Below are 23054 nucleotides of genomic sequence, written 5' to 3' on the forward strand. Positions count from 1 at the left end.
CCGCATCATAGGGGTTCCTGAAGAAGAAGAAAAGGAACAAGGAATAGAGATGTTGCTCAATCATATCATAGCTGAAAATTTCCCTAAATTAATGCAAGAGAAACTCTCACAAGTCCAAGAAGCACAGAGGACTCCATTAAAGAGAAACCCAAAGAAACCTACACCAAGACACATCATAATTAAAATACCAAAGCTAAGCGATAAAGAGAAAATATTAAAAGCTGCAAGAGAAAAAAAAGTTATCACCTACAAAGGAGCCCCCATAAGGATGACATCTGACTTCTCAACAGAAACACTTGAGGCCAGAAGGGAATGGCAAGAAATATTCAAAGTAATGCAGAACAAGAACCTACAACCAAGACTACTTTATCCAGCAAGGCTATCGTTTAAAATCGAAGGAGAAATAAAAAGCTTCCCAGACAAAAAACAACTCAAGGAATTCATTACAACCAAACCAATGCTGCAGGAAATGTTAAGGGGCCTGTTGTAAACAGATCAAAGTGGGAAAAGAATATAGCAAAAAAAGGAATACACCTTTAAAGAAGAAAATGGCAATAAACAACTACATATCAATAATAACTTTAAATGTAAATGGATTAAATGATCCAATCAAAAGACATAGGGTAGCTGCGTGGATAAGAAAACAGGACCCATACATATGTTGTCTACAAGAGACACACCTTAGAACAAAAGACACACATAGATTGAAGGTAAAAGAATGGAAAAAAAAATTTCATGCAAACGGAAATGAAAAAAAAGCTGGGGTAGCAATACTTATATCAGACAAATTGGACTTTAAAACAAAGGATATAGTAAGAGATAAAGAAGGCCACTACAAAATGATAAAAGGAGTAATACAACAGGAAGATATAACTATTATAAATATCTATGCACCTAATATAGGAGCACCCAAATATATAAAACAGATTTTGATGGATTTAAAGGGCGAGATCAACAGCAATACTATAATAGTAGGGGATTTCAATACCCCACTAACATCACTAGATAGATCCTCAAGAAAGAAAATTAACAAAGAAACAGCAGACTTATTGGAAACACTAGATCAACTCGATTTAATAGATATCTTCAGAACCTTTCACCCTAAAGCAGCAGAATATACATTCTTTTCAAGTGCTCATGGTACATTCTCTAGGATAGACCACATGTTAGGGCACAAAAGTGCTCTCAACAAATTTAAGAAGACTGAAATCATATCAAGCACTTTCTCCGATCACAACGGCATAAAACTAGAAATGAATCACAGCAGAAAAGCTCAAAAATTCTCAAACACATGGAAACTAAATAGCAGGGTGTTAAATAATGAATGGATTAAGAATGAGATCAAAGAAGAAATAAAAAAATTCCTAGAAACGAATGACAATGAGCATACAACAACTCAAAATTTATGGGACACAGCAAAAGCAGTGCTGAGAGGGAAGTTCATAGCACTACAGGCACACTTTCAGAAGCTAGAAAAAGCTCAAATAAACAACTTAACCCTGCATCTAAAAGAATTAGAAAAAGAACAGCAAGTAAAGCCCAAATGTAGTAGAAGGAAGGAAATAATAAAGATCAGAGCAGAAATAAATGACATAGAGTCTAAAGAAACAGTACAGAGGATCAATGAAACTAGGAGCTGGTCCTTTGAAAAGGTAAACAAGATTGATGACCTTTAAGTAGACTCACCAAGAAAAAGAGAGAGAGGACTCAAATAAAATTAGAAATGAGCGAGGAGAAATAACAACTGACACAACAGAAATATAAAATATTGTAAGAAAATACTATGAAGAACTGTATGCCAAAAAACTAGACAACATAGATGAAATGGACAAATTCCTTGAAACATACAATCTTCCAAAAATCAATCTGGAAGAATCAGAAAACCTAAACAGACTGATTACAACAAATGAGATCGAAACAGTTATCAAAAAACTCCCAACAAAGAAAAATCCGGGGCCCGATGGCTTCACAACGGAATTGTACCAAATATTCAAAGAACTAATTCCTATCCTTCTCAAACTATTTCAAAAAATTCAAGAGGAAGGAAGACTTCCAAGCTCCTTTTATGAGGCGAGCATAATTCTGATTCCAAAACCAGGCAAAGACAACACAAAGAAAGAAAATTATAGGCCAATATCTCTGATGAATATAGATGCTAAAATCCTCAACAAAATATTAGCAAACCGGATCCAACAATATATGGAAAAAATCATACACCATGATCAAGTGGGATTTATTCTGGGGAGGCAAGGCTGGTACAATATTCATAAATCAATCAATGTGATTGATCACATAAACAAAAAGGAGAAAAACCATATGATAATTTCAATAGATGCAGAAAAAGCGTTTGATAAAATCCAGCACCCATTCATGATCAAAACTCTCAGCAAAGTGGGAATACAAGGAACATACCTCAACATGATAAAAGCCATCTATGAGAAATCCACAGCCAACATCATACTCAATGGGAAAAAATTAAAAGCAATACCCTTAAGATCAGGAACAAGGCAGGGGTGCCCCCTTTCACCACTCTTATTTAACATAGTCCTGGAAGTCCTAGCCACAGCAATCAGACAAGAAGAAGAAATAAAAGGCATTCAAGTTGGAAAAGAAGTAAAACTATCATTATTTGCAGATGATATGATATTGTATATAGAAAACCCTAAAGTCTCAGTCAAAAAACTACTGGACCTGATAAATAAATTCAGCAAAGTGGCAGGATATGAAATTAATACTCAGAAATCAGAAGCATTTTTATACACCAACAATGAAGAGTCAGAGAAATTAAGGAAACAATCCTCTTCACTATTACAACTAAAAAAATAAAATACCTAGGGGTACATTTAACCAAGGAGATTATAGACTTTTACTTGGAAAATTATAAAACATTGATAAAAGAAATCAAGGAAGATACAAACAAGTGGAAGCATATACCGTGCTCATGGTTAGGAAGAATAAACATCATTAAAATGTCTATATTACCCAAAGCAATCTATAAATTCAATGCAATACCAATTAAAATACCAATGACATACTTCAAAGATATAGAACACATATTCCAAAAATTTATATGGAACCAAAAGAGGACATGAATAGCCTCAGCAATCTTAAAAAAGAAGAATAAAGTGGGAGGTATCACACTTCCTGATATCAAGTTATACTACAAGGCCGTTGTACTCAAAACAGCCTGGTACTGGCATAAGAACAGGCATATAGATCAATGGAACAGAACAGAGAACCCAGAAATAAACCCACAGTTCTATGGACAACTGATATTTGACAAAGGAGGTAAGGAAATACAATGGAGTAAAGACAGCCTCTTTAACAAATGGTGTTGGGAAAATTGGACAGCTACCTGCAAAAAAATGAAACTAGATCACCAGCTTACACCACTCACAAAAATAAACTCAAAATGGATAAAAGACTTAAATGTAGGCCGTGAAACCATAAGCATCTTAGAAGAAAACACAGGCAGTAAGCTCTCAGACATCACTCGGAGCAATATATTTGCTGATTTATCTCCACGGGGAAGTGAAATAAAAGACAAGATAAACAAATGGGACTATATCAAACTAAAAAGCTTTTGCACAGCTAAAGACAACAAGAACAGAATAAAAAGACAAACTACACAATGGGAGAACATATTTGACAATATGTCTGATAAGGGGTTAATAACCAAAATTTATAAAGAACTTGTAAAACTCAACACCAGGAAGACAAACAACCCAATCCAAAAATGGGCAAAAGAGATGAATAGACACTTCTCCAAAGAGGACATACAGATGGCCAATAGGCATATGAAAAAATGCTCAACATCACTAATCATTAGAGAAATGCAAATTAAAACCACAATGAGATATCACCTTACACCAGTCAGAATGGCGCTTATCAACAAAACAACACAGAATAAGTGCTGGCGAGGATGTGGAGAAAAGGGAACCCTCCTGCACTGCTGGTGGGAATGCAGACTGGTGCAGCCACTGTGGAAAACAGTATGGAGATTCCTCAAAAAACTGAAAATCAAACTGCCTTTTGACCCAGCTATCCCACTTTTAGGAATATACCCCAAGGACACCATAGAACGGCTCGAAAAGGAAAAATGCACCCGCATGTTTGTGGCAGCATTGTTCACAATAGTGAAGATCTGGAAACAGCCCAAGTGTCTGTCAGAGGACGAGTGGATTAAAAAGCTTTGGTACATTTATACTATGGAATACTACTCAGCCATAAGAAATGATGACATCGGATCATTTACAATAACATGGATGGACCTTGACAACATTATACGGAGTGAAATAAGTAAATCAGAAAAAAAACTAAGATGAATCCATACATAGATGGGACATAAAAATGAGACTCAGAGACATGAACAAGAATGTGATGGCAACAGGGGTGGGGGGTTGGGGGAGGGGGGATGGGGTGAAGAAGGAGAAAGGGGTGAGGGGAGGGGAGCGGCACAAAGAAAACCAGATAGAAGGTGACAGAAAACAATTTAACTTTGGGGGAGGGGTATACAGCACAATCAAATGTCAAAATAAGCTAGAGATATTTTCTCTCAACATATGTACCCTGATTTATCAATGTCACTGCATTAAATTTAATTAAAAAAAAAAAAGAGATGAGCAAAGCCTTAGCATTATAGGCTGGTGAAAATGAACAGGTACAGTGGGGGTCTGCTTTCACCAGAGTGGCTTTCCTTCCATGACTGAAGTACGTCCTCAGTCCCACGGTTTGGTTTCTCTTTTACAGCACTCCCAGTATTAGTTACTGGATTATTACAGAACTTCACTGCAGAGGTGAGCATTTTTAGATCCTGTGAAACCATGGTGCATGCATGCTCTTAATCCATTCTATAATAATCAAGACTGCTTTGCTTCTGATTTGACTACAATGATATTGTTCGAATGCATCATTGGTCTCTATTTAGTATGGTTTTTAAAAACTTTTTATCCTGATACCAAAACTAGTATAAATGAATTCAGTAAAGTGGCAGGATACAAAATTATTATTAAAAAATCAGTTGGGTTTTTTTTTGTATTTTTCTGAAGTTGGAAACGGGGAGGCAGTCAGACTCCTGCATGCACCCGACCGGGATCCACCTGGCATGCCCACCAGGGGGCGATGCTCTGCCCATCTGGGCGTTGCTCTGTTGCAACCAGGGCCATTCTAGCACCTGAGGCAGAGGCCATGGAGCCATCCTCAGCGCCCCGGCCAACTTTGCTCCAATGGAGCCTTGGCTGCAGGAGGGGAAGAGAGAGACAGAGAGGAAGGAGAGGGCGAGAGGGGGAGAAGCAGATGGGCGCTTCTCCTGTGTGCCCTGGCCAGGAATCGAACCTGGGACTCCTGCACACCAGGCCGACGCTCTACCACTGAGTCAACTGGCCAGGGCCTCAGTTGCATTTTTATATACTAAAAACCAACTATCAGAGAAATAAAGAAAATAACCTCATTTACAATTGCATAAAAAAAGAATAAATTTAATCAAGGAGGTAAAAGTCCTATACTCAGAAAATGTAAGACACTGAGGAAAAAAACTTAAGATACAAATGATCATGTATCATGATCATAATAGGCTATGTCATGATATCTATCATGATCATGGATAGGAAGAATTAACATCATTAAAATGTTCATATTACCCAAAGATTCCATGCAATCCTTATCAAAATATCAATGGCATTTTTCACAGAACTAAACGAACAATTCTAAACTTCATATAGAACCACAAAAGACCCTGAATAACAAAGTAGGAGGTATGCTACCTGATATCAAACTATACTACATGACTATATAAATTAAAACAAAATGGTACTGGCATAAAAAACACACATACATACATAGGACAATGAAACAGAATAGAAAGCCCAGAAATAAACCCATGTCTGTATGGTCAATTAATCTATGACAAAGAGGGCAAGAATATACGAGGGGAATAAAAACAATCTCTTCAACTTTTGTGTTTTTGGAATTGGTTTGCATCCACAAATTCCTAGCAGGAAAAACAAAGCAAATAAATAGCTTAAATGTGGTAAAGATCTAAAAATAACACCCAAAATATTACAACTGGTTAATTTACTAATCTAAGAAAAATGCCATCGTCTTTACACATATATATAGCACCATGGTTAAAGGAGATGGAATACAGAAACAAAAATAGAAGACAAAAGAAATGGAGAAAAAAATTGAAATTACTACTTACAAAACTATAAAGAAATAAACAAAAGGCTTTATGTCCCAAAAGCAATAAACTAGCTCAGGGAGAAGAAGAGTATCCCAGAAATGAGCATGATGATGTAGATCCTCTCGCCTAAGCCTTGCCGTGGTGGGAAAGAGAGGACAGGAGGAAAAGAGCCTCAACAAGCTCTGTCCTTAAAAATGTTTAAAAAAATTTTTTTGAGAAAGTTAAAAAATTTACAGCAAGCTGAGAAGAGTACATTCTATTCTACCCACTCCAGAGATTTGCAGCAGTGGCCCATGTTGAAGGCATTCCAACCTCAACAAACTATTTTATGTGTGTCTGTCCACCTCTGTAACATTATAAGCACTTCAAGCAGAAGAGCTAAATTTAACAGGGGAGCTATTCCCTGATATGGAGTCCAATTTCCTGTGTTAAAAGCAAAGGTCAGAAGAATAAAAAGAATGTATTAATCTTGAGGAAAAAAATAAGACATCTTCACATGACTGAAAATATCAGGCATGAAAATATTAAGAGATCAATTTAATATTAGACTCACCTAAGGCATAATGAAATTCTTTGCACTGAAATCAGAGTATCAGGACTGTTCTATACATGGGCTTCTCAGTGAAAAGATCTGTGTGTGGGACCCCTACATTGATTTACTGAAAATTTCTGAACCGAAAACATTTCTGAACAATCTTTTCAGTTTTTAAAAGATTCAGCATTTAAATTTTGAGATTATGAACCATTAGAAAGTCTATTCAAAGTTCACCAAATCATGACCTTACAAAAAATACTAACAGGCTTACTGTTTTTCCTGACCAGTTTTATACTTAAAGCACAGTCTATTTTGGCAATGCTGACCGACTTTTAGGTTGGAAAGCACGCCTGAATCAAGTACCCTTGTACTGAAGCAGGGAAAGGTCAAGTTGCTTATTCTAATTCGTGTTTAAAAAATAAACCTGCCTGGCTGTAGTGGTGTTGTGTACAAAACCGTGGGTCTGGAGCATTGAGGTCACTGGTTTGAAACCCTGGGCTTGCCCAGTCAAGGCACATATGAGGAGCAACTACGAGTTGATGCTTCCAGCTCCTCCCCTATCACCTTTCTCTCTCTCTCTTCCCTCCCCTACCCCAAAAATCAATAATTTTTTTTTAATTTCTGAAAAAAACTGACCAGTGGTGGTGCAATAGATAGAACATTGACCTGGGATGCTGATGTTGCAGGTTCAAAATCCCAAGGTCGCCAGCTTGAGCACAGGCTTATCCAACTTGAGCGTGGGATCATCGACATGATCCCATAGTTGCTGGCTTGAGCAAGAGGTCACTGGCTCAGCTAGAGCCCCTGGTCAAGGCACTTATGAGAAGCAATCAACATCTGAAGTGACACAACTACAAGCTGAGGCTTCTCATCTCTTCCCCCTCTCTTTCTCACTAAAAATAAAAATAAACCATCAGAAGATTACATTGTACCATTATTCAAAAACTTTAAAAGGCGTCACATTTTTTTATGAAGCGCAACCAGTAAATAGGAGGTAGATGAAAAAGTTCTCATTAGCCCTGGCCGGTTGGCTCAGTGGTAGAGCGTCGGCCTGGCGTGCAGGAGTCCCGGGTTCGATTCCCGGCCAGGGCACACAGGAGAAGCGCCCATCTGCTTCTCCACCCCTCCCCCTCTCCTTCCTCTCTGTCTCTCTCTTCCCCTCCCGCAGCCGAGGCTCCAATGGAGCAAAGTTTGCCCGGGCGCTGAGGATGGCTCTGTGGCCTCTGCCTCAGGCGCTAGAATGGCTCTGATTGCGGCAGAGCGACGTCCCAAGATGGGTAGAGCATCGCCCCTTGGTGAGCATGCCAGGTGGATCCCAGTCGGGCGCATGCGGGAGTCTGTCTGACTGCCTCCCCGTTTCCAGCTTCGGAAAAATACAAAAAAAAAAAAAAAGTTCTCATTAGCTTTATGGCTACAGACTAGTGAAAAACTGTTCGGCAGTTTCATCAAAAATTAAACATGTATCTCCTATATGATCCAGCCATTCCATTCCTAGGTAGCTGCTAAAGAGAAATGAATGCATATGGCTCACATAATGACATGCACGTGAAATTCACAGCCATTACATTGTAACACCCACATCTTCAAAACAACCGGTATGTCTGCCCCTCAGCCTAAAGGGACAATATGTGGTATATCCATACAACCGAGACTACTCAGCGTAAAGAATGAACTGTTATTACATGGTGCAACATGGATGAATCTCTGGTTATGCTGAGGAAAGAAAACAGACATAGGAAAGTATGTGCAATTATATAAAATTTTAGAAAGCAGATCAGTAGTTGCCTGGGGACCAGTCAAGAGGGAGGGAAGGGAGGAAATAAGGGCAAGGAGGAAGCTTGGGTATAATGGAAATGTTTATTTTCTTGATTACAGGGGTGATTTTACAGGTGTAAACATTTGTCAAATTCACCAAATTACACATTTAAAGCATGTTCGGTTTATTGTGTATCAATTATATCTCAACAAAGCTGTTTAAAACGGCACTCATTCTGATTTCTGGACAGTAATGGATCTACACTGCAGTACCTTCTTTGCAGTGTATGTCTCAACAATTAGAAGCTTTTAAGAACTTAGAAAATGAAAACATTTCTAACAGTAAAGATAAAGGCAGAACAGTGTTCACATTCCCACCACTTAGAGAATAAAATCTTATCACTATTACATGTATATATATAATGTGTATATATTGAAGAAGGAAGGAGAAAAGATATATAAGGGAACCAAGAGTTAGCTATTCCCCCATAACTGTTATTAAATTATGTTAAACTAGGAAAGCACTTAAGCAGAAAAGTGAACACTGCCAATCTCAAAATGTAACGCTTATTATCTTTAAAAGCATTTTGTTACTTTTATAATACCTGAAGTGATCTAATAATATCAGTCACTTAACCAGATCTTACAGTAAAATATCTTCATCTTAAGTACTATTATTTCCAATATTTTAATAATTTTCTCAATCCCAAAATGTGATCTTTTGTGCTCTGATGACACTTAAATTAATAGCATAATTTTCTGGTTCTTGCAACAGATGCTTTCCATTCCAATTTTTTTTATACTTTCCTATAATACTTGAGGATAAGTCCTTTAATCATCATTTTTGTCTTTATCTCTCAGGGATTCAAAAGGCTTCCATAGAATAAGGAAATATCAAGAGATTAAACTTTTTAACAAATTTAATTTTAATATTAATTGCAATATTTCTAATCTGATATCTTTAAAGATGGTAACTCATTTCATTCATTTGCTCTTATTTGGAAGCTTCATTGATGTTCTCAACTCTTTCTGTAGATATCACTATAACTAAATCTATGTAATCAAATGCTATTTTCTATTAAGTAATCCATAAAGAGCATTTCTCTCTTTGTACATTTAAGTTTATTTTGACTAGAATTGACCACTAATGGTATAAAAGACCTGCCACCATTTTTCAAGTCATGTGAAAAAGGTATCTGCCCACAAGGTCAAATGAAACATATTTACTTTGGGTGTAGCCATTACAGGATTGTAGCTGTTTTAAGAAAAGACTAAAGACGGATGGAAACATCTGTCAAGTGTATACTGAAAATAAACAAACATTTGTAATTTGGTCCTTAGCTGTCCTAACTGCAGCTCGCGAGCCACACGTGGCTCTTTGGCCCCTTGAGTATGGCTCTTCCACAAAATACCACGTGCGGGCGCTACCTTGATAAGGAATGTACCTACCTATATAGTTTAAATTTAAAAAATTTGGCTCTCAAAAGAAATCTCAATCGTTTCACTGTTGATATTTGGCTCTGTTGACTAGTAAGTTTGCCTACCACTTTCTAGACCATTAAAAACAACAATAATAAAAATGAGGCCAATTAGGAGAGGAATCTGGGTAGATGGCTGAGTAGGAAGCACCGAGAATCTCTGTCCCCACCTACACAAAAATTGCACTAACAAAATATCTGACGTACTTATTTTAAAACTCTGGAATCTATGGAAAGATGGTACCTTTGGTCAATTTAAATTCCTAGCTTGGCAGGGGTTACCCGTCACCCAACCCCCAGACCTGTGATAGCCATGCAAACACTCCAGACACAGCTGCACACAGCTTGTAGAAGCCAGAGTGGGCTCAAAGGACCCTGTAGTTCAAACATCAGGGATCTATGTGCTGATCACTAATTGCTGCTTCTGACCTCAGAGCGGCAGACAGTTGATGCACCACCCTCACTGCAGCAAGCCTACCACAAGGGTCAACAACAAAGTCAGATTTAGTAACATTAGCAGGTAAATCACTAATGTAACTTAAGGTGGTACTGAACGCATCTGATAAAAAAAAATGTTCCATAAAAGTATTTCGTGTGCTCACAGTGCAGAGGTCTCAAATCTTCTACAAAACTTCAACTTTGATAATCTCAGAAGTCATCTGAAGTTAAAATTATATGTATTCCAAGTCATAACCAATTGCCCACTAAACACATCTACTTTCATATACCAGAGGCATATCCAAGTCATCAAATTCCAAACAGAACTGTCTCTACACCTGTTCTTCCTGCACTATCTCCCTGACTGCCAGCTAACCTCTTCACTCACACCAGCAGCACTGGGAGTAATCCGTGAGATCTGTGCATAATCAATCACTAAATTCTCTCAATATAACCTGTGACATTTTCTCAATTTCCTCTACTTACCCAGCACCCATGAACCTAGAACAAACCCTGATTATTTCCTGCAAGGATGTGTTCAGCAGCCTCTCGATCAGCTCCCTTCACTGCAGGCTTGCCATCCTCACTTAGAACCCTCTACACTGGCAGAGTGACCTATTTTTCTAAAAAAAACAAAAACATGTTTTATTGAAATCTAATTCAGAGAGGTGTGGTGTGTGCATGTGTGTGTGGCAGGGGTTGGGGGAAGCCATGTGAAGAATTATAATATTTCTTGGCATCTAAAGAAATCTGAGAAAACCAAAGTCAAGAAATAGCAGGCCCTGGCCAGTTGGCTCAGTGGTAGAGCATCCGCCCAGTGTGTGGAAGTCTTGGGTTTGATTCCAGGTCAGGACACAAAGGAGAGGAGACCATGTACTTTTCCACCGCTACACCGCCTCTCTATCTCTCTTCCCTTTCTACAATCATGGCTCAAATGGCTAGACCAGAGTTGGCCTGAGGATGGGTGCTGAGGATGGCTCCATGGCCTGCCTCAGGCGCTAAACCAGTTCAGTTGCCGAGCAAAAGAGCAGTGGCCCAGGTGGGCAGAGCATCACCCAGTAAGGGGCTTGCTGGGTGGATCCCGGGGTCCAGGCACATGCGAGGTCTCTGTCTCTGCCTCCCTGCCTCTCACTTAATAAAAAAAAAATGAAAAGAAATCAAATAAATTTATGAAATTGTAGATGTAAGTTGTGCTATCATAGAGTCCTTTCCTCACCTTAACCCTATTATAGCCAAAAACAAAACCAAACAAAAAACACTTTGAGAAATGCTACTATAAAATAAGATTCTGACCATGTAACCCTTCTTCCGTATAATCTCAACACTTTGAGGATAAAGGCCAAGCTCATTAGTATAGCAGACCCAGCCTAACTCTAGCAAAAGCTCCAGTCCATAGAGTACCAAATGATGTGCAATTCATGCATTATCTCCTAGGATTTCATACCTTTGTTCTTTGGCTAAACCAGTTCTCTCTTCCCAATCCTAACTTCTCATTCCTTATGACTCACTGAGCTTAAGTAATATCCTATCCAGAAAACTTGCCTGACCACATCAATTCAGAGTATATGCCTCTCTTCTGCCTTATCAAAACAGCCCATCATCACTCAACACATTTTACTGAAATTACCTTTTTAAATCCCTCTCCTTATCAGACTAAGGGTGACTCAGGAAAACCCAATTTAGAGTATTAAAACCTGCCCAATTCACCGTAATATTCTTAGGATCCTGCTCCATACATAGTATATAAAAAATGCTGCATTTATTGTTTCCTACTGAAAGTTATTGACTCTTTTCTGTTTATGTACTTTCACAAGTTTTTTACAGAAGACTTGACCATGACAGCTATACAATTTTATCTAATAAAGCACTAAAATTAGGATATAAATTCTCTAGTAAACCTTTGTGAGTCAGTTCCCTTACTTATCTTACCTTAAGTTCTGTGAATGTCCAAAGAACCCTGAACTTCCCACACTAACTCCCACCAAATTACACAAGGGGGTGGGAAAATATTTAAATCGGAGGATTTAATTCTTTTGTCACTTGCCTCTAGTTGAAAATGTGAAACTCCACTCATATTTAGCACACGTATTTAAATTTTCAATACTTCTCTTAAACTAGAAGCTATTAGTGAAAGCTATGAAAAACAATTTACACATTCATCAGAATTCAAACAAAGTAAAAACTACACATTTAAGATTAAGAGTTAAAGCTACTAGGTAAGGAAGGTAGGTAGATTAAATACAAACATCTAATTTTACTCTCTCCTCAAAACTCACTATTACTAGAACTATGTTGCTTTTTGCCCTTTCCAAAGGATCAATTGATTGATATAAAATACATCACAACCTAAACTGGGTTTATTTCAAAAATGCAAGATTGGTTTATTAGGAAATCAAACAATATAATTTACTACATTAACAAATTAAAGAGGAAAAATTATTTGATTATCTTGACATAGAGAATATGTTTAATAAAAATTCAACTTTCATTCATAAACTCTTGGCAAACTAGAAATAGAAATAAAAATAAATTCCATTAATTATGAATAAAATATTTTAGGATAAGAAATACATGGCTAACATATAACTAACTTTGAGATCAGGAATCTATATAAATGTAGAGATAATCAGTTCCTAGACTGTGAACATATCAATTCTTAACTTGATGGACAAATGAAAACGCAATTATTACTAAAAACTTAAATGAATCTAAGGATTACCTGGAAAAATAAATACACGGCATTACTAACATTTTAAAAGCTAAACTACTTTGGTGAGTGATAAGTACAATTTCAAAACTACTCACTGAAAACCCAATTCTAAATGAAGACATTAAAGGTGATTTTTATATATTCTTAACTTTGCTTGTTTCCTCTCTCTCTCTCTCTCTCTCTGATCAATGAAGGGTATTTTTAAAATAAATGTTATTGAATAAAAGGGCAACAATAGGTCAAATTGCTACTTTTAATGCCATATCACAAAATCTCAATAATACATTAAATTTCTTTGTTTTCATCAATGTGATGTCTTTTTATCTGTACCATTTTGGCAACAAGAAGAGTACCAAGAAGATAAAAGTGTATTTAATTAACCAACTTAAGAGTGAACAAAAATCTAGTACTATGAGTTCTCCAACAAAGACAGCAAAGAGAAAACTGGTAAGAAAGAGAATCCAGTAGGCCAGAAAAGGAGAACTTTCCCAGGATTCTTTATAGTGGAGATTGAGGGCTTTTTTTCCTCTGACATTGTTTTAAACCAAATTTATTTTTCTTTTCCTATTTTTTTTAAGAGAAGGGGATGCAGAGAGACAGACTCCCCACATGTGCCCTAACCAGAATCTACCCAGCTAGCTTACTTGGGCAATGCTCTGCCCATCTGGGCACTGCTCTGATGCTCAGCAACCAAGCTCTTCTTAGCACCTTAGGCAGAGGCCATGGAGCCATCCTCAGCGCCCTGGGACAACTCACTCCAATCAAGCCATGGCTGCAGGAGGGAGGGGGGGGGTAGAGAAGCAGATGGGTGCTTCTTCTGTGTGCCCTGACTGGGAATCAAACCCAGGACATCAACAAGCCAGGCCAATACTCTACCAGTGAGCCAACCGGCCAGGGGCCAAATTTATTTTTCTTAACATCTCTGCAAAAGAGAAAAAGTTAATTATTCCACATACACATGAACTGAGGTAAAGGGAAGTAGTGTGATTAGTTGAAATGATACAATTAAGTCAACGGCTAAAATGTAAACAGAACCTAGGATACCCAACTGCTACTCGATGCTCTAACTAATGGATCATGCTCCCTGCTATGTAATAGGACTGTTTTCTTTAATTACAAATTCTTAATTCACCATCAGATTATTAGCCAGTGGCTTTATCATTAGTTTTGCTCTTCTTATATTCATGGCATTATTCCAAGAATATGAGATTTCCATGTTAAAAATATAAAGACCACTGCTCACTGTATTATACCAAATCTGAAAATTCCAACCGCCCTGCCAAGAATACTTCACCAGACTGCACTTAATTGCACATTTATAGGTAGAACTGCAATTTTAACTTCCATTTTGGGTTGGTCAGCAACCTGGAGAAAATGAATTTGTTTTTTATAGAATCATTAATATCAGTGCACTTAAAATCTTACATTCGGGAATTTTATAGTCTTATTAGTCAATACTATTTACAGTGTATGACCGTATGACCTGTATGTAAAAGTCCAAAAGATAACAGATTGCTAAAGATACATTTTGGAGCATATGTCAGGCTGGGAAGCAGATAAAAATGGCACGCTCTGACATTCTATACTAAAATCTATGAGACAAAATTGAATGGAGTAAACAAAGTAAATATCTGAGAAGAGGTACACAGTCACTTGTCTTTGAGAAGCACTTTGTGTTTCTTTGGCGCATATCACAGCAGCAGTGGTAGCAGCAGCCTTGCCCTTGGTGCTGATTTCTTGCTACTCTAAATGTCTCCTCTGAGCCAGAATACACTGGCTGTTGCTGATCATGCTGTGAGACACCTGCACTGGCTACTAGGCTTGTCATGATGCACAAAACCCTACCATCTTCAGCTTGACATTGTGCAAGTTATAATTATTCATCCAAATGAATATGTCAGAGCAGCAGCAGCAGACCTCTCATCAGAGCAAAAGAAAAATACATCAAAACATTATCAACCCAGCAGGAAGACAGGGACCATAAGGAAAATTACCCATTTTTAATATGGATGCCACAAAGCCATGTCTATTATTTTATAAAAAGAGAGAAAAATAAAGATCTTCCAAGTTTAAAGTTCAGAAACACTGAATCCAAAGAAAAAAATGTACAAAGGAGACAAGGAACTGTTTTTTTAAATCAATTATCTGGAACCTATTAACAGTCTCTACTAGACTACAATAGTAACATTTATTTTGCTTAAGAACCACGACTGTACAAAATTGTTTAAAAAAATCACAAGTAAAACTGTTTCCAACAAGTCAATGAAAAAAGGTCAAAAACAGCAAAGAAGTCTAATATTGCATCTTACTTTCAAAACACATTGCCAACACTCACATCATGTCTAAAAGACTCAAAAGTAATATAGCTGGTAACATCACCAAAATACCTATGATGTACAGCTAGACTTTAAAAGAAGAGGTAAATAGTATATCTTGAAAACTTTCTAAAGTTCAGAGGCATGCATAAAAGAAAAACTGAAATCAACCTCCAAACTCTACAAACGAAGATGGCACATCCAAATTCAATGAGTATACACAAAATAGGCAAATGTAAATACAGATTCCTATCTCCTAAATACTTAAATATGAAAAAAGTACAACTTTTAGAACAAACTATAGAATATACTTTCAGAAAAAAATAAGCAAGGTTTTTTAATTCAAGACAAAATAGGAGAAATCAGAAGGAAGAGACTGATAAGTGTGACCACATTGCAAGTTAAACTTCTGATTAACAAACTATACCATATACAAAGGTAAAAGCATGCCACAGGGAGAAGAAACTTAACTCCCAAACTAATCAACTAAATTCGTAGCCAAAATATATAAGAAATGCTTATAATAAAAGAAAAAATTCAAATAGGCTAAGATTATATAGTATATACAATAATAATGATTTATTATCCTTGTTAAGAATAAAGGTCAGACTAAAATCAGACTAGTAACTGGAAGGGACTTGGGAAAGTAGGAATTACTATGCATTGCTGGGTAGGAGAAGAAACTTATACAACCATTTTGGGAAGGCAATCGGCAATGTTTAGTAATCTCAAAGAGGTACATTTCCCTACATTCCTCCATTTTTCACTTCCAGGCCTAACCCACACTAAAAGCCTCACAGGTGTACAAAGAAACATGTTAGGATGGTCACTGCAGCAAGAAATTTGGTAAGAAAATTGTGAACAACCTTATCAGTAGGGCAACAGATAAATTAACTGGTAGATTCATACAGTGGAATGATATAAAGCATTTAAAATAAATGTACTACACAGAAACAATGTTGTAGGGAAAAAAAGACTGCAAATGTTATAGAATATGTAGAAAATGTAGAAAAAATATGCATACATAGCATACACATCAATTTCAGAGAAGTGGTTAACTCTAGAAAGGAAGAGGAGGATAGAAAGAGGAAAGGAGAGAGGGGAAAAAGGGGTAAGTCGTAGTTGTTCCAAAAACATTTATTCCTAAGAGAGAAACACAAATAAAGAAAAATATATCTGAAGCAAATGAGATGAAATTTAACATCTGTCAAATCTGAGTTATGGAAAAAAGGTGTCCAAAATTTTATTTTTATTTTGCTCAGAACTTTAGTATATGCAATAACTTAAAAAATAATTTGTGACATTCCAGTTACTGCTAATTCATTCTATTTTATTGGAACTGTTACAAAACAGAAAACTTGTATGACCCAATTTGAATTAATATTATAAACACTTACTCCATACTTATATATGCAAAGCACTTGAGCTAGTGTTAAGTAGGGATACAAACATTGTTTTTAATTTCATCAAAGATATTCTAGCTTAGTAGAGTCACAAATTAATTTTGCTAAGTGGCAGAATAAGGTTAAGTGCATTTTTCTGTAGAGATGCAAACTTCTTTTCAGAGAGTCAAGTCTGGGGAAAACTTGTATGGTTACTGACATTTAAAAAAAACTTCAAAACATTTAAAAAGTATTCTTCAACCTTGGGTTTTATATATATTAAAGTAGAATTTAGAGATAGCATATCTAGAAAGAATAATACAATCAAGATACAATGTTATCTTATCTCATAGAAATCAAAGATAAAACTTATAGAGCCAAATAAACAATATATATTTAAACACACACACACACACACACACACACGGAATACAAATTTTATATAATTCCAATTCTTAAAATAAAAAAACACAGTGTTCTTATATACTTATAATATATAACAGAATATCAAAAGCAAATCTATGATTTTTCCTCTCCTTTAGTTTGCTTTTTTCTCAATTTCCATCGAAAGGAGGAAGACTTTTTTTTTAAAGAAGAAAATGATAAAAATAACTTTTGAATATATAGGTATAATAAAATGACATTTAAACCGTCACAAGGCTATTTAAATCCTGTTAGGTTAAAAAACTACCTTCATATATGGGACATTTTATATATAATATTTATAATATAAAATGTAAGCATAAATTTTCACTTTAACCTATCAAAATTTCATAACAAAAAGATAGGTAGCTTGTATTTAGAAAATATTTGTAAAATGTCACTAGAATTATTTTTCTCTTTCGTAAGAAATGTACTTTCCATTTGCTTTCAGATAACACAATTTACCTGTGAAAAAAGGACCATGTCCATCAACACTAGACTGTGCTTTGAACCTAACTGCTATTATTTTGCCAGATCTTTAGAAATCATATACTTACTGTGATTACTGTACTACTGATAATCATATCACCTCATACTATACAATGTTTCAGTTTATAATGTGCTTCTAAATACATTATCTTGTTAGCTATCACCAAAGTACTGAGAAATTCAATTGACAGAAACAGGAGAAAGAATTTCCTATATTCTTGATTCAAAGTAAAAAGCACATAGAAAAAGAAAATTGAGAGTCCAAGTCAAGGATAAATGAAGGAAAAACTTTAAAACAATAAAAACTGAGCTGAAATGGCAAGGTTTATATTTCTAGTCATAACTCCTTCTCTTTGAAAGAAGATTCACTGGTATTATGTCATCAATGTTAAAAGTTTAAGCAATTTGAAAAATTTCACCCAATTTTCCACTTACTGCTCAATGCTTTACACAGTCCTTTAGAAATTAAATTTAAAGCAAATTTTCTGTCAACAGAGCTTCTTACTGTTTTCTAAACTGAAGTATAAAGATCTAAAGGCTGGATGGTATGTTTACATGTGTGCAGAGAAAAAAATGAACATTTCTAGGAAATATGAAAGAAGCACTCTAGAAGTCCTGTTTATAAATAAGTACTTAAAGCAAAATGAAAATCACTTTCTAACCTAGAGTGGCCATTTATGAATAAATAGAATTGTTTTTAGCTATTTAAATTTAGGACTGTACCTGTGGTGTCCAGGAGACAGAAAATGAAACAGGAAAATCCACCAGACAATCTGGTGGTTCTGCAGGGTACTAGGAAAAAGCAGAAAATTCAGTTATTTTTGCTTCTGTGACAATTCCTGACAATTTCACATGAGGTATTTTAGAAAAACTTAAATATATAAGAAAAAGTATTATATATACAAGTGTATTTATATAAATTTTTTGATTCTACTGTTATAGAAATGTCAAGAACTTATGAATAATCAAGTTATGCTCAGGAGGTACAAAGTTTGGTGATTTGGGGGTAACAATGCAATTAGTTTTGAGCAAAGAGGAATAAATTAAGTCAGTATTAGGTCAGCTGCTAATGTTATTTGAGGGTTAAACCACACTGGACCTCAGTTTCTTATCTTTAAAATGAGAGACAAACTAATATTAATTTCCTTTCAGTCTAAAATTTAATCTCAAATAGCCTGTTACTATTTAAAGAAACAGTATCAGAATCAAGAAATGCACAGAAATAGTTATCAATTATAAAAGATATTTTATTCAATTAAATAATTACTTTTAGTAAGATAATAAAAAGAAACAATAAAATGCCTTTTGACTTATTAATGAAAAACAAAAGTAAGAGTTTTAAGTCAGAAAAAAATTTCATTGTTAACAGAAAATTAAAATTCTTTTAAGTTTTATTTAAAAATGATAGTCATTAGGAAAAATCAGGTTTCTAAATTAAAAAAGAAAAAAATATAGTTTTTCTTAATCAAATTTGTTATTAGAAAATTATATTACATGATTTCTCTAAAATGCAATTCTATATTTTTCAAAGTCACATATAATTTTTAAAAACACTCATTTCTTCCCATTAAAAAGCTAAACTTACCAAAAGAAAATTAGTTTTAGGAAAACTCTTTTCTCTCATTTGACAGAATGTTTAAGTTTTAGACTCATTTATTTCAGTTTATTTTTCACTACTTTGCTGAATATAGCAAAAAGGGACAAAAAGTATCACTACAATATCTACAAAATATCAGCACACTGAAGTGAAGGCTCTGAAATGTATTAATCTTTACTTACAATGATCTGTTGGTTGAAAAGAAACTTATCGCAGACTCGGACTAATGGTATCTGGCTCTGTAGAACTGATAACACATAGGCAAATATACAGGAAACCATAGAAAAATATAATAATGCTCCAATTTGGAGGTAAAATGAAAAAAGGCTAGGCTGAAATTAAGGAGGGAGCTCTATTTCAGACAATTAAAATATCATGATGTATTTAAGTGTGTACCTGCTGTAACCACTGTAAAACAATTTGTATGCCATTTTTTGTAAGTCATGTGATTATCTAAAAGTAAATGCAGGTAGAGACTTGAGATTTCTCTGGTTTTCAGCTCTGCTGACTAATTTGTGTAATCTCAGATAAGTCAGTAAACTTCTGTATTATAAGTAAAAATGATAAAACTCAATTGAAGGGATTATAATATCTCTTTCTGCTCTAAAATGCTAAGATTCCTTAAAGCAAATAATGCACACTTGAAACTTCCATAGGTCAAAATTTAATATTTAGTTTTGCTTTGATTTACTGCCATTCATCTCCCACTGATGCAGACAATGAGTAATATCAACTTTCTAACTTACAACAATCACCAAATCTGAGTATGAGTATGAAGTTAATGAAATGCTTACAGTACTTAGAGTAGAAAAACAAGTAAAGTACCTATGACTTTGGAAGTTATTAAGTACATACAACTCATTATGTTAAAAGAATATAATTTTATATTTAAGTAGGACTCTGTACAGTAAAAGGTACATATGTACTGACATAGGAAGGGATCTAATAGTTGAACAAAAAAGCAGGTTATAATAAATATAATATGAGTCCACAAACATGAAATTATATCTAGGCTTTTGGAAATCTGCTGAATTTTCTTTGAGGCTTTCCAAAATAAAATTTTCAAAGTATCACGTGTATATTTTTTTAGAAGCAGCTAGCACTTCTTTACATTGAAAACATTCAAAGAGGTCACTTCACAAAGTATTTCCTGACCACAATTCATATAGATACATGAATATGGGATAGTTTGAGATAAACACCTTTTAAATGTCTTTTCTGTGTAATTATGCAAACATACAAACATAAATTAGATTGACCTATAGATAGGTGGCTTTACCGTATATCTATTATAAGTTAAATGCACATATATAGTATGTGTTAATTAAATTCACATTTGAGATCAATTTTATTTCTTTAATAAATTTTATACAACTGCATAGAACCTAAAAAGCACAAATTTATATACTTGTGGATAATTTAACATGAATTATGAAGTAGTATCCCAGATAATTTTCAGAATCATTTGTACTTTGTAGTACTAACTACAACATCGGTAACTAAAAGTAACATTGTAAAATAACTACCAAAATACAGACAGTTTTGAGTAAGCAGCAACAGTTATATATAAAAGCTCCAAAAACTACCTGCCCAAAGATTTACTTTAGAAGTACAATTGACAGCAATAAGAGCTGCACATAAGGGAATATTAATAGAAAAATAAGTATAGTAATTATTTTAATTAAAATATAGTTTTAAAAATCTCAACTAGGCCCTGGCCGGTTGGCTCAGCGGTAGAGCGTCGGCCTAGCGTGCGGAGGACCCGGGTTCGATTCCCGGCCAGGGCACACAGGAGAAGCGCCCATTTGCTTCTCCACCCCTCCGCCGCGCTTTCCTCTCTGTCTCTCTCTTCCCCTCCCGCAGCCAAGGCTCCACTGGAGCAAAGATGGCCTGGGCACTGGGGATGGCTCTGTGGCCTCTGCCTCAGGCGCTAGAGTGGCTCTGGTCGCAACATGGCGACGCCCAGGATGGGCAGAGCATCGTCCCCTGGTGGGCAGAGCATCGCCCCATGGTGGGCGTGCTGGGTGGATCCCGGTCGGGCGCATGCGGGAGTCTGTCTGTCTCTCCCTGTTTCCAGCTTCAGAAAAATGCAAAAAAAAAAAAAAAAAAAAAAAAAAATCTCAACTAAAACAATTCAGTCAAATGCACAACTATAAAATAATTATAAAAGTGTAAATTTTGTCACATCCAATATATTTAGACTCTATATTACATAATTCTAAGAAAAATGTTAACCCCAACTATTCTGTGATGTAACTATTAAAGAGGTAAGGCTCCCTCACAAGTGAATACATACAAATTGCAAATTATCAAAATGGTCGTCAGAGACAGAATGCCCAGACCTCTGATACACATATGTGATTTGTTTCTCAAGAAGCCTGATCCTAGCCAAAGCTGAGCAAGTCCTAGGCTAGTTCTTTCTTCAAAGAAAGATAATAACTCCATTCCACAGTTCAGGATATACTGTAAGTATTGCATAAAAATACACTTATAAAAACAATAAAATTGAACTGTTTCCCTTATCATATTTCTTGATTTATACATTTATTTTTAATAGAGGATGTCCAGTCAAAATTGGTATTGTTTTCTTTGTAAGTTTTTAGAAACAGTGTGTACAGGGGCACAACTGGAAATACCGGTATGTATTTCAGAATCAAAATACTAAAACTAATTTATTTCTTTACAACATATAAAAAAAAAGTTTGTGTAATTACAAAATAAGCCTGTTTTAAGATTTGTTAAAAAAAATCAGCTTGACCCTTTAAAATTTAGTTTGGATTAAGATTTTGCATTATGTACTCTTAACACAGTTTCAGCTATCACTACTTTTAACTGACAATCCCAGATCCAAATATTCCTAGAAAAGAAATGATCACATCTACAAGAGAACGTGGGGTGGGTCTGCTTCAATGAAAACTGAACTAAATGGACAATTAAAGACTCTAGTAAATCACACCAATGTAATATTCACTCAGGTCCACCCTTTTAAAAAATAAAAAAATATCTTTTTCCCAATTCCTTCCCAACTGACACTTGAAAATATTCTCCACCTTGTAAAGATATAAGAAAAAGCCAACAGAGTGGTAGCTATATCTTCCCTCATAATACTACCAATAACATCCTAACTGCAATTAATAATAAAATCTTGTAGTACAGATACAGACAGTGTACACTTAAAGCATTATCTCCTCAGTCATTAGAAATGCTTGCAAAATTTAGGCTTTTACAACAGAATCAAGACAGGATGTACTTAAAATCTTTCATTTCGGTCTTCATAGCAGCAAAGCAACTTTTATCAATATACAAATTATAAACAATTAAAGCTTTGAGGAATATGACAGGACCCTTGCCACTGGCTGTCTGTGACCTTTGAAGGAATAAAGACAGTTTTCTCCCTGGCCTTAAAAAAAATGTACACCTCTAAAAATTAAAAGGGAAAATAAACATTTTAAAATTTTAACCAAAATATCCATGTAACTCTTTTTACAAATAGGATTTCTAGCCCACTAATTTTTATAACACTTATCACAAGTCTTAAAATTACACTTAAATATTTTGTGTGTGAGAAAAAGAGAGAATGAGTAATTTCTCAACTTGTCTGACATATAAGATATGGCACTATAAGGTATCCACTTTTCTGTGTCACCCCGTACAGCTTTATATATTAATTCTCTCTCATGGAAAGCTTAAATGCCAGGCACATTTTTAAAAAGGACAAACACAATTGATCTTTTCATCACTAGAGTCTTCT

The 23054-nt window shown here is 35.3% G+C and overlaps 1 protein-coding gene across 2 annotated transcripts in view; it reads right to left on the reverse strand.

The window, feature by feature from the left end:
* Positions 1–23054, reverse strand: part of FANCL (FA complementation group L) — a 91178-nt gene that overhangs the window by 35722 nt on the left and 32402 nt on the right. For both annotated transcript variants that reach the window (XM_066267180.1, XM_066267181.1), the window contains exon 7: positions 18430–18498. In XM_066267180.1, the coding sequence (XP_066123277.1) occupies positions 18430–18498 (69 nt within the window). The remainder of the gene's footprint in view (positions 1–18429; positions 18499–23054) is intronic.

The sequence above is a fragment of the Saccopteryx bilineata genome, chromosome 3 (assembly GCF_036850765.1).
Source record: "Saccopteryx bilineata isolate mSacBil1 chromosome 3, mSacBil1_pri_phased_curated, whole genome shotgun sequence".
NCBI classification, from domain to species: Eukaryota; Metazoa; Chordata; class Mammalia; order Chiroptera; family Emballonuridae; genus Saccopteryx; species Saccopteryx bilineata.